This window comes from Puma concolor, chromosome B4 (assembly GCF_028749965.1).
Source record: "Puma concolor isolate L17-30 chromosome B4, mPumCon1.1.hap2, whole genome shotgun sequence".
Classification (NCBI taxonomy): domain Eukaryota; kingdom Metazoa; phylum Chordata; class Mammalia; order Carnivora; family Felidae; genus Puma; species Puma concolor.
In genome coordinates, this window is record NC_141673.1 from 108458963 (window position 1) to 108474723 (window position 15761).

Genomic DNA, 15761 nt, shown 5'->3' on the forward strand with positions numbered 1-15761 from the left:
GGAGAATACTGTAGCTAGGGATAAGCATAAATGGTAATAACATCTAAAGTAGTGATTCTTAAACCTTAGGGAACATCAGAATCAATTAGAGGACTTGTTAAAAGATAGATTGCTGGCCCCACGGCTATCTAATTCAGTAGGTTGGAATCTGCTGAGAATTTGCATTCTTTTTTTTTTTTTAATGTTTATTTATTTTTGAGACAGGGAGAGACAGAGCATGAACGGGGGAGGGTCAGAGAGAGACACAGAATCGGAAACAGGCTCCAGGCTCTGAGCTGTCAGCCCAGAGCCCGACGCGGGGCTCGAACTCACAGACCGCGAGATCATGACCTGAGCCAAAGTCAGACGCTTAACCGACTGAGCCACCCAGGTGCCCTGAGAATTTGCATTCTTTACCTAATTCAGTAGGTTGGAATCTGGCTGAGACTTTGCATTCTTTACAAGTTCCAGATGATGCTAATGTGCTGGTCCGGGACCATCCTTACAGTGCCACAGATCTAAGGAACTGCTAATTTTCTTTTTCTCAAGCTTGATGGTGGACACATGGGTTCTTATTTTGTTTTGTTTTTGCACTTTCTCTACTGATTTATCCCCTTCAGTATATAAACTTAAAAGCAGAGTAACATACTTTGAGTTGGTAACATACTTGTTATGGCTTTTGAAACACTATGTACTTTTCCTCCTGTTAGTCTCCCTGGAATTGCAATTCTAGCCAGTTGATTTTATGAGCCTGTATCAATAAAAACTGTAGGCATTTAAAGTGATTCTTCAACTACTTGCTCTAAGCAACAGTTCTTTTTCTTCATTGGGAAGTAGCCTACCCTAATTGAGCAAGGGATTGGAAATCAGGAACTTCTGGTTTGCTCTTAGCTGTCAAAGTGAAGATAAGATTGCTTCAGTGTCTTGAGCAGTGTCTTTAAGCTTTATAAAAATATCCCCCATCAAATGCTCATTGTGATGATATTTGACACCAAAAGATTTTTTCCTTTTATCATCTTTAGTAGAGTGCTTTTTAGATAATCTAGACTAATTTGTGTTTCAGTGTGGTCTTTGTTTCGCTTTCTTGTGGTTTCCACTGAAAGTGGAAACTCATAACAATTACACATTTTGCTTCTCGGGGTTAATTCTATACCTAACTTTATGTAATAGATTCTCTTTTTTAATTTGAAAATAGTCATTTATTAACTGACCAGATTACAAAAATAATCACGGTAGATACCTTAGTTCATTCTTCTAATAAGCCTATTGATCTGGTCTTCCCTGTTGTCAGCATCTCCACCTTCTACAAAATGGGTGGTCTTCTTTTTCATTCCCCCTCGTGGAGAAGATAACTTGAAGGGCCAAAAAAGTTGTTTGCTTCTTTGAAATGTTTTCCAACAGTATAGATCTCATGAATCAGATCCTGCATGCAGATGATGCCGTATTTACCAAGAGATCGAGTGATCGATGTGTTATCTGTCAGGACAATTTGCTTCTTGTTGATTTTGCCATAACCACACTTGTAGATCAGTTCATTCACTGACTTCAGGTTTGGGTACCTCCATGCTATATATGGTTCCACAATCCTTAGCATGTTAACTGAAGCTTTGTTGAGTTTAACAAAGGTGCCATTGAAGATCTGGTGAAGGCGAAGAAGCTGTAACACCTTTCGAACCTTTGGGCTCACACCATTGATACCTCTGATCCTAATGACAAATGCCAATTTGGGTTCCGTAGGTACGTAGAAGTTGCCAATTTTTCTTGCCATTCTAGCCATTCGAATCTCAGTTCTGTACATCTGCCTGTATTCCTTGTGGTTAATGCTTAGCTTTTTCATAAATAACCTTCCTCCTTGCCATTTGAAGCATCTTTTGGGCAAACTTCTTTCTCAGATGCTTGATCTTCAACTCTGCGAAATTCCTTCGCTTTTTCTTAAGAGTTTCTGGCACAGTAGGAGCTTTCTTTTTCTTCTCTTCTGCACCCTCCATGGTTCCAGCCAGAAAAAGGAAGTTCTGTAATAAATTCTCTAAAGACTCTTAAACATTTAATATTTAGAGGTCTTATCTACCCTCTGTAGAAATATTATTTATCTTTTTGGAAATTACAATACTTCTGTGAAATGAGTCAATTTAGCTCCTCTTTATTAAGATATAGTTTAGATACAATAAAATTCACACAGTTTAAGTGTACAGGTTTTTTGTGGACAAATGAATACACCATGTTTTCACCATCTTACTCAAGATGACAGGACAGTTCCACCTCTGCAGAAGGTGCACTTTGCTACTAAATCTACGCTGCCCGCCTCCCCCACGTTGCACCCCAGGCAACCAGTGATCTGATTTTTTTATCACTATAGATTAAGTTTTACCTTATTCTAGAATTTTATATGAGTGAGACTATACAGTATATACTCGTGTCTAATTTCTTAGCATAACGTCTGTGTGATATTTGTTGACACTGCTGTTTCTATCAGTAATTTTCTCCTTTTTGAAGAGGGGGAGTCTAAATTGTATTCCATTGTGAAAGGAAATATCACAATTTGTTTACCTGTTCACTAGTTGATGGACTTGTATGTTCCTTCTGGTCTATGATGAGTAAAGCAACTATAAACATTTGCATCCAAATGTTTTTGTGGTCATATGTTTTCATTTTTCTTGGGAATTACTAAATCATGTTATAAGAATATGGTTAAGAAACTGCCTATTTTCTAAGTAGTTGAAACATTAATATTCCTACTAATAACATATAAACAGTCCAGTTGCTCCATATCTTTACCAACATTTGCCACTTTTAATTTTAGCCAGTTTTTAAGTTTACTGATTCTAGTGGGTATAACATGATAACTCATTGTGGTTTTAATTTGCACTTTGATGACTAGATATATAATAGGTTATGAATATTTTTTCCTGGTATGTAGCTTGCCTTTCCATTTGTTTTGCAGAGTATTTTGTTGAAATCCAATTTATCAGTTTTTTCTAAGTATGTTTCATATTTTTTGTTTCATGTCAAAGAAATCAGGACCTATCTCAACATCAGGATTTTCTTCTAGTTTTAGTTTTAGCTTTTTGCAGTTGGAATATGATGAACTTTGAGTTCGTATTTGTATTGGGTGTGAAGTGGAAGCTAAATGTTATATATATATATATATATATATATATATATATATATATACACACACACACACACACATATATATATACAGGTATAGATATATAAGTTTTATTTATTTATTTTGAGAAAGAGCAAGAGAGGATGAACAGGGGAGGTGGAGAGAGAAGGAGAGAGTCCCAAGCAGGCTCCGTGCTGAGAGCGCGGAACCCGATGCAGGGCTTGAACTCCTGAACCATGAGATCATGACCTGAGCCAAAACCGGGAGTCAGATGTTTAACTGACTGAGCCACCCAAGTGCCCCCTTAATGTTTATTTTTGAGAGAGAGAGGAGAGAACGAGCCAGGGAAGGGCAGAGAAAGAGAGAGAGAATCCGAAGCAGGCTCTACGCTATCCGTGCAGACCCTGATGCCAGGCTCAAATTTACAAACCATGAGATCCCTGGGATTGTGACCTGAGCCAAAGTCAGATGCTTAACTGACTGAGCCACCTAGACACCCTTTCATTTTTTCCCCCCACTTATGAATATATATATATTCAGTCCATTTCTGGGCTTTGCCTCATTCCATAAATCAATAGATCTTATATTTGCACATATACCAGATTGTCTTGAATATCCAGAGAGTAAGTTCTCCAATTTTATTGGGAGGGGATTTTTTTTTTCACTGTTTCGACTGTTCCAAGTTTGTTGCATTCCCATATAAATTTTTAAGTAGCTTGTTAATTTCTCAAAAAAATAAATAAAAAGGCAGCAACCTGCTAGAGGCCAGTAGACATTTTGAGGAGCATTGAATTTCCCTGTCCTTGAAAGCTGTATTTGTTTCTCCATTTGTTTTTCTTCTTTAGTTTCAGAAATATTTTATAGTGTTCTGTGTGAAAATATTGGACATCTTTTTGTTTGCTTTTAAGTATTTTACATTTTTGATGATACTGTAAATGGAATTACTTAAACTTTTATTTTTTCTTAAATTTTTTAAAATGTTTTATTTATTTTTAAGACAGAGAGACAGAGCATGAGTGGGGAGGGGCAGAGCGAGAGGGAGATACAGAATCTGAAGTAGGCTCCAGGCTCTGAGCTGTCAGCACAGAGCCTGACGTGGGGCTCGAACTCACGAACTGTGAGATCATGACCTGAGCTGAAGTTGGACGCTTAACCAACTGAGCCATCCAGGCGCCCCTTAAATTTTTATTTTTTAGTTATTTGTTTCCAGTATATACAAAATACAATAGATTTCTATATATTGACCATGTTTTTATAGTCTTCCTGAATTGACTTTTTAGTTTTACTGGTTTTGTTGTAGATTCCTGATGATTTTTATCTAGTCTGCAATTAAAAACAGTTTTGCTTCCTCCATGCCATTCTGTGTGTCCCTTGTACTTCCTCTCTTGTCTTATTCTACTGGCTAAGACAACTCAATATATATTCTTTTAATTCTAGGGGAAAAGTATTCTTTCACCATTAAGTATAAAGTGTTGACCCCCTTTGTATATTGCTGAATTTGATTTGCTGATAATCTGTTGAGGATTTTTACCTGTATGTTCATGAGGAATATTGTTCTAATTTTATTTTCTATCTTTGTCCAATTTTGGTACAAGGATTAAAAAGTATTCTCTTCTCTTTTCTGAAAGAATTGGTGTAATTTCTTTATACTTCTTTGAGTATTTGGAAGAATTGACCACCTTTGGGTTTGTAGTTTTCTTTGTGCAAGCATTTGATTATTATTGATTCCCTTTCTTTAATAGATTAAGGCTGTCCACATGTTCTATTTCTTAAGTAATTTTTGGTAGGTTGTTTTGGCATTTTTCAAGGAATTTGTCTATTTTATCTAAGTTTTTTTTTTTTTTTAATATTTATTTTTGAAAGAGATAGTGTGATCAGGGAAGGGGCTGAGGAGGTGGGGGTACAGAGGCTCCAAGGTGGGCTCTACTCTGACAGCAGCGAGCCCACGTGGGGCTTGAACTCACAAAATTTAAGTTCATGTCCTGAGCTGAAGTCAGACGCTCAACCAACTGAGCCACCCAAGCACCCCTTTAAGTTTTAAAATTTATTTCCATGTTGCTGTTAATAATACTCTCTTCTCCTTTTAATTTCTGTGTGATTTACAGTGATAAGTTCACTTTTTGTCCTTGATATATAATTTGTTGTTCCTCTCTCCCTCTTTAGTCTTTCTGCTGGTTTATCAACTTTTCAAATATTTATTTAAGGAACCAACTTTTTACTTTACCTGCTGTTTGCTTTTTTCTATCCTTCTACTGTTTGTATTTTTGTATTTAAATTGTGTTTTATAGATGATATCCTACAGTTGGTCTTGGTTTTTTTCACTCCGTCTGACAGTTTCTGCCTTTTAGTTGGGATGTTTACTCCATTTACATTTAATGCAATTGTTGATAAGGTTGGTTTTCCACTTAGTCCTCTGGTTTTTTCAAGTGTACAATTCTGTGTACAATTCACAGAATTGTGTAATATCATTCCCAAAAGACAATTAATACCTCTTGGCAGCCACAACCCATTTCCTCCAATCTGTATTCCCAGGCAACCACTAAACTGCTTCTTATCTCTGTGTTTTTTCCTGTTTTAGGTATTTGTTATAGGGCTTATCATATAATATTTGCCTTTTTGTGTTTGGCTTCTTTCACTTAGCACAGTGTTTTCAAGGTTCCTCTGTGTTGTAGTATGAATCATGTACTTCATTCCTTTTTATGGCTGAAACATATTCTGTTGTATTGATACACATTTTATCTATCCTTCAGTTCATGGACATTTGCACTGCTTCAGCTTTTTGGCTATTGTAAATTATGCTGCTATGTATGCACATGTGTGTACATGTTTTTGTATGGATGTATATTTTCATTTCTATTGAGTATGTATACCTAAGAGTGGAACAGTCTGAGTCATATGGTAATTCTTTATTTAACTGTAAAAAAAATTTTTTTTAATGTGTTTTCATTTTTGTGAGAGAGAGACAGAGCATGAGTGGGGGAGGAGCAGAAAGAGAGGGAGACACAGAACTCAAAGCGGGCTCCAGGCTCTGAGCTGTCAGCACAGAGCCTGACAAAAGGACTCAAACTGTGAGGATCATGACCTGAGACAAAATTGGTCGCTCACTCAACTGACTGAGCCACCCAGGTGCCCCTGTGTTTAACTTTTAGAGCACCATGCCAAACTTTCCCAAAGTGGCTACACCATTTTACTATTCCACCAACAGTATGTGAGGGTTCCAGTTTCTCCACATCCTAGTCAGCACTTGTTATTATCCATCTTTTAATTTTCACTCTGCTAGTCTCATTGTGGGTTTAATTTGCATTTTCAAATGATTGATGATGTTGAGCATCTTTTCTTGTTCTTTCTGATATTTTGTTCCTCTGTTGGCCCTTCAGTGCTTTCTTTTTGGGTTATTTTTGTTAGTATGTTACTTTATTTCCTCTGTTGGGTGTGTGTGTGCGTGTGTGTCTGTGTCCGTATCTGTGTGTTTTAGTGGGTCTAGAGCTAGCAGTATGCATCCTTAAATTATAAATAGCTATTCAGGGGTACCCGGGTGGCTCAGTCAGTTAAGTGGGTTCAAACCCTGTATGGAGCTCCATGCTATCAATGTGAAGCCTGCTTGGGATTCTCTCTTTCTGACCCTTCCTCTCTCTCTCTCTCTCTCTCTCTCTCTCTCTCTCTCTCTCTCAATAGATAGATAGATAGATAGATAGATCAATTTAAAAAAAGAAGATATTCAGAATTCTTATTGTGCCTTTTCACATATTACCTGACGCTTCAGTTTTCTCAATGCCAATAATATTTAAGGTCCCATCCAGCTTCCATTCAAAAAAGGTATTTTGTCTTTTTAAAGATTATTACATATTGATTTCCAGTTGACTTTTAGTACTTTTTTGTTACCCAACATAAATAATCATAAAGGCATGTAAAATTTATATTATATGTATGCTTCTCTGCTAAAAGATATATTTCATATTTTAATTTAAATTCTTTAATTTAAAATTTAAATTCTTTAATTTAATTAAATTCTTTAAAATTACCATGATTTTTTAACTTATCCTGGCTGTCATGTTGATTTTAGGATGTTTGGGTACGGCAGCCACTATATGGCCCTAGAAAAGATATGTTATTTAAATTTTTTTGTTCTGTGTCTTTGTATGATCTTTAATAAACAGTTTATTTAAAAAAAAAAGAATAAACAGTTTCTCAGATGTTCTTAGCCTTTTACTTGTTGCTTCACTTGGAACCAAAATCTTTCTCCTAATCCAGTGCTTGGTGTTAAATGTGGCTTAACTATTCACACATGTATTTCATCTGCTTCAGAAATACTTGTAGCCAATGAAAGAAATGTAATTTTTTCATTTAGGTCTCCATTATGCTACCCATGATGACATGTCTTAATTGTTCCCCTGCAAGTAGACTGTGGGATACCCTTTCGTGTCTCAGAGAACTAACACATGCCTCAAAGAACTCAAGAGTCTTCTTTTCATCTGTGATCATTTAATATAGATTGCAGATATTAAAATGTGTTGCCCTGCATCATCAAGAGGCCAGCTCCAAGCAGCCAAGATTTGTGCTAACATACTTTACTCTGGTCATGCCATCCTTGCAAAATTGGTCTCACCCGCAGAAGCATATACTGTCTGAAGCTAATTGGTGGGGTTCTCAAAAATAGCTAACTTTGCGATTTTGGAATAAGGAAAAGAGCGGTGTTTAAGAGCATTTGGAACTTTTTCAGACCAGAGAAAAGTGAAACTGGTTGTGTTCAGAACTTTTGGTTAGTTTGATTTTTCTGTTAACCATATTCTATTGAGACATTTCATTATAATTCAGAATTTCATTTTAATTCATTACATTTCAGAAAGTTGAGAGGTATTTGAGTCATTAAGAGAGAATTGCATCGAGCTACATAGATGAAAAAGTCAGGAATGTTCCAGCAATTTTCAGCAGCATGGTGCCTATACAGTCTTCTTCAAGAAACAAAATCTGATCATCCACACAAAATTGTGGGCGTGCTCTTTTTCAGGGGGAGAGGGTATATGGTCTTAATCAAATTCTTGAAGAGCTTTATGTCCTATAGATTAAGAACCACTAAATAGAAAGTGTTAGCCTGATTTTTGGCTTCCTGCAGGCTTTTTGTTTTAAATGCCTTTGAAACATTTTTCCCCCCTTTTGAATTTCTGATGTTTTAAGAAAGGGATATAGATTTATATGAGGCGGTTTATCTAGCTTGAATTCTAAGCCCTCAAGTATCTCTTGGTAAGGTATGGAGATGTCTTAAGAAAACTTTAGCAAAAGCAATGTAATTGAAACTGAGTAGGATAATAGGGCTATTGGAAAGGAATCTCAAACATGCACTTCTTTGAGACAAGTAGAGGCTTTCAGACAGATTGTAGGCACAAAGAACAACACTGTTTATACACATTCAGTGTTTGCAGGACTGGTATGCTGGTGCTTCCTTTGCCTCACATTGGAATTAGAAGTTTCCCTAGCCTGGTCCAGCCTGACTCCTGCCACATCCTCCAGCGAAGCTGCCGTTCTGGTGAAATAATCTCAGTATTATAGATTCCATATTTTATTTTACTGCAAGAAAAACATGCCTTGTTGCTTGGAGTACTATGTGTACATTAGAAATTATAGAGGGGTGCCTGGGTGGCTCAGTCGGTGAAGCATTCAACTTCAGCTCAGGTCACGGTCTCATGGCTCCTGGGTTCAAGCCCCACGTCAGGCTCTGTACTGACAGCTCAGAGCCTGGAGCCTGCTTCGTATTCTGTATCTCTCTCCCTCTCTGCCTCTCCCTTGCTTGCACTCTGTCTCTCTCATGTGCTCTCAAAAATAAACAACAATTTTTTTTTTTAAATTCTAGAAAGCATGTAGTAAAGGGCTATTGTACCAAAGAGATTGTAATCTTCATACACTTTGCTACCAAAAAAACAATTTTAAAAATACACCCCATTTTATTTTCTAATTCACCATTGCCACAGTATCTGCTTTTTACCGCCAGTTTGAGCTATTCTTTGTCCAGCTCCTCCCTCCTGAAGGGGCAGTAGCAGCTTCACAGGCAGTGGAGAGAGGAAGTAGTCCATACCCACTAAGGTTCAAGCCCAGGTATTCATATGCCAGTGCTTATGCTTTGAATGTGAATGCTGCAATCAAATCAAATTTGTGAGAGCCTTGATATGCGGAGGTATTTTGCTGCATAATAAGCTAACTCTGTTCACATTTTCCCCAGTTGATGTATCAATAGTAAGGAGGTAGTGTCTTCTCTCTTTGAAAAAGCAAAATGTTTAATTTCTTATTTGCATAAGGCCCTTTGATTTTTTTTTCCCATGAATATTTCCTCTGACTTTTTCTACAAACATAATTACCACAGATTGTCAGTCAACATGGTACATGCCTCTTTTTAAAATTACATTGACATATAACTTCTTTAGAGCTCCTTGCTTAGTGAGAAAAAAATTTTAATCAAGCAATAGGTGAAATTGTGCCCAGATTTGTTAATAGTTGAGAGATAGAATAACCATCCAACAACTAAACAGCTCTTTATTTTATATTAAATACAAGGCACATTTAGGTACTAATCAAAATGCAGTTTATAGAATTGCCAAACTCTAATCAAGAAAAATTTAAGTTGCCATCAAACTGTCTTAAATGTTTCCTATAGAAAAATTAATCTTCAAAATTTAGAATATAGTATTTTGTGATAAGCTTTAAAGTGTATGTAACAATACAAAATTGTATTTGCATATAGGAGTAGCTGCTTGTATTCTAGAGAAGTTTTTTCCATCTTTGTTTCTTAACCTGAAATATGAATTAATTAGGTTAGGCAAACACTGAATTTCTTTTTTTGTTTGCCATCTCAGTTACAGATCTAATTTTGACTGCTATCCATTCAAACTGTATAGTCTCTTTTTAATTGCATGAGTGAAGGTAAGACTTGCCTGTTTCACAATCTATACCATTGATTATTAGAACTTTTATCTTTTCACCAGAACATGCTGTTTGTGGTTTGAAGTACAACAACTTATTCTGTGAGAAACCCTCTTACCATATTTATCTTCTTTGGAATTTGACAGTATATGGTCCAAGTAGATGGTATAATAACATGAAACTTCAGTAAGGGGCTTTGAGACAGACCCCTTTTACTTCCTGCTTTCTGTTTAAGATTTGTCAACTATCAAGCCATCAGTTCTCTCCCCCTTTTCTACCCATCCTCTGTAATTTATACTAATGTATTTTTGTGTTTGGGGCCGTATGGTTAGGCCTCAGACATTCCACAGCTACCTAGAGGACATCATCAACTACCGCTGGGAGCTTGAAGAAGGGAAGCCCAACCCTCTGAGAGAAGCCAGTTTCCAAGACCTACCCCTTCGTACTCGTGTGGAAATCCTACACCGCCTCTGTGATTATCGGCTAGATGCAGATGATGTCTTCGATCTTCTCAAGGTGCTCAACTGGCAAACCCTTTTCCTAGAGCAAAAAAAGCAGACAATCAGGATATAAAATCTGATGACGTTAAGAAAAGCTAGTTTGGCTTATGTTCCTAGTCTTGGGACTCTTAATTAATGTATGCAATGACCACTGTAGCCAAGGCAATCCAAGCCATACATTTAGATGACTATATGTTATTTTGGTTTAATTTCTAGTTTGGTTTTGTCTTTATGTGGCTGAGTTCCAGCTGACAAAGGAACAGTCAGGCACCTATTTATTCACCCTTTCATCAGCCAAAATTGCAACTAAATTAGCTACTGAATTTTATTTCCCAAGTTTTAAAATTTGATTTTATTTAATTGAAATATTTATTGAAAACTACAAAGACTATAACCCACATATGCAAGTGAGTGAGTTTCATCCCTACTATATACATACGTTCATACATGTTACAAAAAATGCGTTGGAGAAGGAAGATATAATATCTCTTCCCTTCTCCTTATTCTACTGTTATCTGTTTTGGAAGTCTATCTCAGAGGGAGAGTGTGAGCTATTGCTTTTCACTCATAGGAGGTCAGTTTCTAATCCTGTTCAGTCAGAAATGATTAAATGTGTTGATGACTTCTCATTTCAGCCCTGCTCATGGACTCAGTATAAAATCATTGTGCAATTTAAGTACAGTCTTAGCTGAGGACTCAAGATTTTCAATAGCAGTGGGGAGGCCAAAATAGGTCAGAGCCTGGGGTAAATTGGGAGCTGTATTACTGGATCTCAGCTAGAATAAGAGGTTACTGTAGGTTACGGTGGAGCTGCAATAGAGCTCACGTGGGACAAAGCTTTCACAACATTGGATTCTACTCTGTTATAATTGTCTTTCCTTTTATGGATACACACATAAATAACAGTAAGTCCAAACCAAATATATGTTCATCAAAATTCCTTTTTTGTTGTTTTGTTTTGTTGGTAAAATGGGGGCAGTGATGGGGGTGGGAAACATTTGAAATATTTCCATATCCTGCTCTTCAAAGAAGGTACCATCTTCCCATTCTATCTGTGTTTCAGATGTCCTGATTGAACATTACATAAGATGCTTAGGCATTTTAAAATATGAGGTCTATCTGACTATAAATTTGAAATTTCATTTTAGTTTTCCCGTTTTGTTTTGTTTCCTACTTCCCCAAACCTCTTTTCCCTGTTCTTCAACCAAGGGTCTGGATGCAGACAGTCTCCGTGTGGAACCATTGGGTGAAGACAATTCTGGGGCACTCTATTGGTATTTCTATGGAACACGAATGTATAAGGAGGACCCAGTGCAAGGAAAATCCAATGGAGAACTCTCTTTGAGCAGGTATAATCTGTGAGGTCAGGGCTGGGATAGCTACGATACAGAAATGTCATTAAAATTAAATACATCGGAATTCTGCAGCACAAATTTTTTTCTTCTGAAGGAGTCAGATATAACAGCATGTGTATAAAGAGTTGGCAAAGAGTTATTTCATGCAGAAATAAAAACGAATTCATAATGTAGCCTCTGCTATCAGTATGGTGAAAGATACTGTTGTTTGGACTTGAGGTTCCCAAGGAGTCCCACTGCCTTAACATAGACTGCTCTATACAGCAGGTTGCCCATAGTGCCACCACATCACTGCAGTGGTTTTCCTGTCATAATCGACTCTTGATAGCTCCTTTTTTCTACTAGAATTAACGATCTGCTTCATCAGCATAGGACCGAAAGGACCTTAAAGAATGCCTGAAATGTACGCCTTACTAAATGCTTCCTAAATGAGGAAGGGACCTTGTTTCCATAGTGTCCCAAAATAATGCTACCATCTAACTTTTTTTTTTTTGTATTAAAAAAAAAATTTTTTTAATGTTTATTTTTTGAGAGAGCGAGAGAGAGACAGAGCACGAGCAGGGGAGGGGCAGAGAGAGAGAGGGAGACACAGAATCCGAAACAGGCTCCAGGCTCTGAGCTGTCAGCACAGAGCCCGACGCGGGGCTCGAACTCAAACTGTGAGATCATGACCTGAGCCTAAGCCAGACGCTCAACCAATTGAGCCACCCAGGTGCCCCTTTTGTATTTTTTTAAATGTTTGTTTTTGAGAGAGAGCGAGAGCAGGGGAGGGGCAGAGAGAGAGAGGAAGACACAGAATCTGAAGCGGGCTCCAGGCTCCAAGCTGTCAGCACAGAGCCCAACACAGGACTTGAACTCAGGAACCCAAGATCATGACTGAGCTGAGTATCAATTCTATTACAGAACATTTTGATTTAATGTGCTATTTCGTAGGGAAAGTGAAGGCCAAAAAAGTGTCTTAGCTGTTCCTGGGAAAACCGGAAAAAGAAGAGGAAGACCCCCAAAACGGAAGAAAGTACAGGAGGAGATTATAGTGAGGTAAGACATTCGTGTTAGTCTATGAGGGTCATAAACCCGCACACTAGAAGGGGCCTTAATTCACTTGCTCTTTCATCCTTGATTTTCCTTCGTGCCACTGGAAGGATATAGGACTTAGATTATGAAGGCTTGGGTCAGAATCTTCATAAAATTACCACGTGTACACTAGGGCTTCCCTAGCTGCATGAACTACCCTCTCTAAGCCTATTCTTTTACTGGACAGTAGGTCTACTACTAATAATAAGGATTAAGTTGAACAGGATAATGAATGTAACAGTATAAATGACTGAAAACCATGCATGACCTACAGAAAGTGCTCAATATGTATTAACTTTCAAAATTGGTTGTGCCACACGTTTTTTCATAGGAGTGTAGAGCTAAGTTAATTCTGGTTAACTGTTGACTAATAATCAGGATTTAATAGGTTTATATATCCTATATAAGTTTAAGAGTTAATTCTTTCCCTATAAGGAGATTTTAGTAGCAAATATGTTTTATTGTGTTTAGAATACAATTTCCTATGGTAAACTACAGGTAAGAGCTTAATCTTAGCAAGGAAACAGATTGTTACATATGGGAAATTTTGTTTTATACATCGTGATCTTTTAGGAAATTTTACCATGTGAATTTTAATGTAAGAATTTTGAAAATCTGGCCTATACTGTATAAATATATTTTCTTTAAGGATCAGATCTATCATTCTATACCTATGGAAGTTAAGTCATTTTCTTAAAAATTCTAATAACAGAGGACAAACCACTTCTTTTCTCTAAATTATAGAACTACTAAATAATCTAAATGCTTGAAGTAGGCCAGATTTCTCTTTGTTGCTTATTAACTACTAAGAAGTATTTATTTCTAGGAATCATTATGAATAAATCAGTCAGAATTCGATTTTTTTTTTAACTTAAGAATCAGTGTTCCACTTAACTTTCCAGGAATTTGATTACAAAGCATAGCTTTCCTCTATTGGTTTTGTGAGAGATGTTTTATAATCATGTTGTATACACATGGCATCCATTTCAGAGTTTTGTTAGCAGTCTAGACTTTCTTATAGATTCAGGAAGCTATTTTATACCTATCTCCATTTCCCTGTTCAGTACCAACAATTAAGGTATCTTACTATGAGGATTTTAGAATCATTTTAACATCATATGTGGACTTGTGCTACCCTCTGCTGGTGATTTTATTCTTTAGAGCTCTGTATGCAGTACAGTATTTGTATATTTTTAAATTAAATAAAATTGAAAATTCAGTTCCTCAGTCATACCAGCTACATTTGAAGTACCCAGTAGCCACATATGGCTCATGGCTACCATACTGGACAGTGACAATACAGAACATTTTCATCCTCGCAGAAAGTTCTATAGAGCAGCACTATTATAGATAATTGAAAACAAACAGAAGGCCATAGAGAGTGACCTACATGATTCAGGTATACAAATGATGATGATACTTAACACTATTTCACTGAACACTTCTGTATTTCATAATTTAATCTCCAACATCCCTGTGATGTAGGCATTATTTATAGCCTATTTTAAGGAAAGTTAATTAACTTTCCTGAGGTCACATGGTAAGAGGCAAGCCTTGAATGGGGACAGTCTGACTTTAGAGCCTGCATTCTTAACCTCTACCTTAATATGAGGTTAAATTAAACATGCTTTTCTTCAGTATAGCCCTGATCAGGGAGGAAGACACTAGAATCCCTATTATTTAGGGCAGGGCAGATGGGGCAGGCATTTAACTGGTAACACTTAACTCCTCTGTTTGACTTCCAAAAAAATGTTTTAAAACCTAATATTTTCCTGTACATAAAGTGTTATCATTACACTGGATTTCTCTATGACAGTCTTTCCCCTCAATACCAACACACCGACATCCTGGTATTCATTTATTCAGTAGAGTCATTCCTCCTCCTGACTTTGTCCCATTGAAACACACACACCCTTGTATTAATATTAATTGGGTCTAACTTAACAGGGGAAGTACAGAACAATTTTGAACATGTCTTTGTTTTAATTGGTGCCTCCTTTCCCTGTGTTTCAGTGAAAAACAGGAAGAAAACTCCTTGGCATCCGAGCCACAGACAAGAAATGGTAATGACTTTTGTTGGAGTTTAGAAAAGATTGGGGCACCTGAGTGGTAGCTCATTCAGTTAAGCATCTGACTCTTGATTTCAGCTCAGATCACCATCCCAGGGTTGTGGGATCCAGCCCCACATCAGGCTCCACACTGAACATATGTTTAGCCTGCTTAGGAGTCTCTCTCTCTCTCTCTCTCTCTCTCTCTCTCTCTCTCTCTCTCTCTCTGCCTCTGTGCCTATCTCTATCTCTACACCCCCCCTTTCCCTCCCCACCCCATGCATGCCTGTCTCCCGCACTCATGCTCTCTTGCTAAGATACAAAAATAACTAGAAAAGATTAAGTAAATATGATTGATTTATATTATGATGACAGCTCTTTTTCCGGAGCCATGCAAAGCAATTAAGATTATTGCAGTAACCTCCTAACTGGTTTATTTGCCCTTCAGTTCTCTCTTCCTCACACTTACCTGTGCCTATCTCTCCATCTGATGGATAACTTCAGATCTTCACTTGTGCTTTCTAACCTGGGCACAGTGTAATGGGCACATTACATTTGGATAAATGAGCAACTTCTCAAAGACCTATCTTTTTAATGTAAAATGCTATGTAAGGGATTATATTGGATTCCTAACCAGATTTCAGTTCCATAATCCAAATTGCCTAAAACTGGGAGTGGGAGAGGAATATCAATTTATATACAGTATGTCAACATAAATGAAACAGGAAGACTGCAGAAGATCAAATCAGAACCTTTTGAATAGAAAAGTAAGTATATTTAAGCA

The 15761-nt window shown here is 37.1% G+C and overlaps 1 protein-coding gene and 1 pseudogene across 8 annotated transcripts in view; one reads left to right on the top strand and one right to left on the bottom strand.

The window, feature by feature from the left end:
• Positions 1–15761, top strand: part of CECR2 (CECR2 histone acetyl-lysine reader) — a 173265-nt gene that overhangs the window by 108181 nt on the left and 49323 nt on the right. For all 8 annotated transcript variants that reach the window (XM_086714487.1, XM_086714488.1, XM_086714482.1 and 5 more), the window contains 4 exons: positions 10333–10516; positions 11710–11849; positions 12789–12893; positions 14943–14992. In XM_086714487.1, coding sequence (XP_086570613.1) covers positions 10333–10516; positions 11710–11849; positions 12789–12893; positions 14943–14992 — 479 coding nt within the window. The remainder of the gene's footprint in view (positions 1–10332; positions 10517–11709; positions 11850–12788; positions 12894–14942; positions 14993–15761) is intronic.
• On the bottom strand, positions 1151–1994 carry LOC112867271 (large ribosomal subunit protein uL30 pseudogene; annotated as a pseudogene).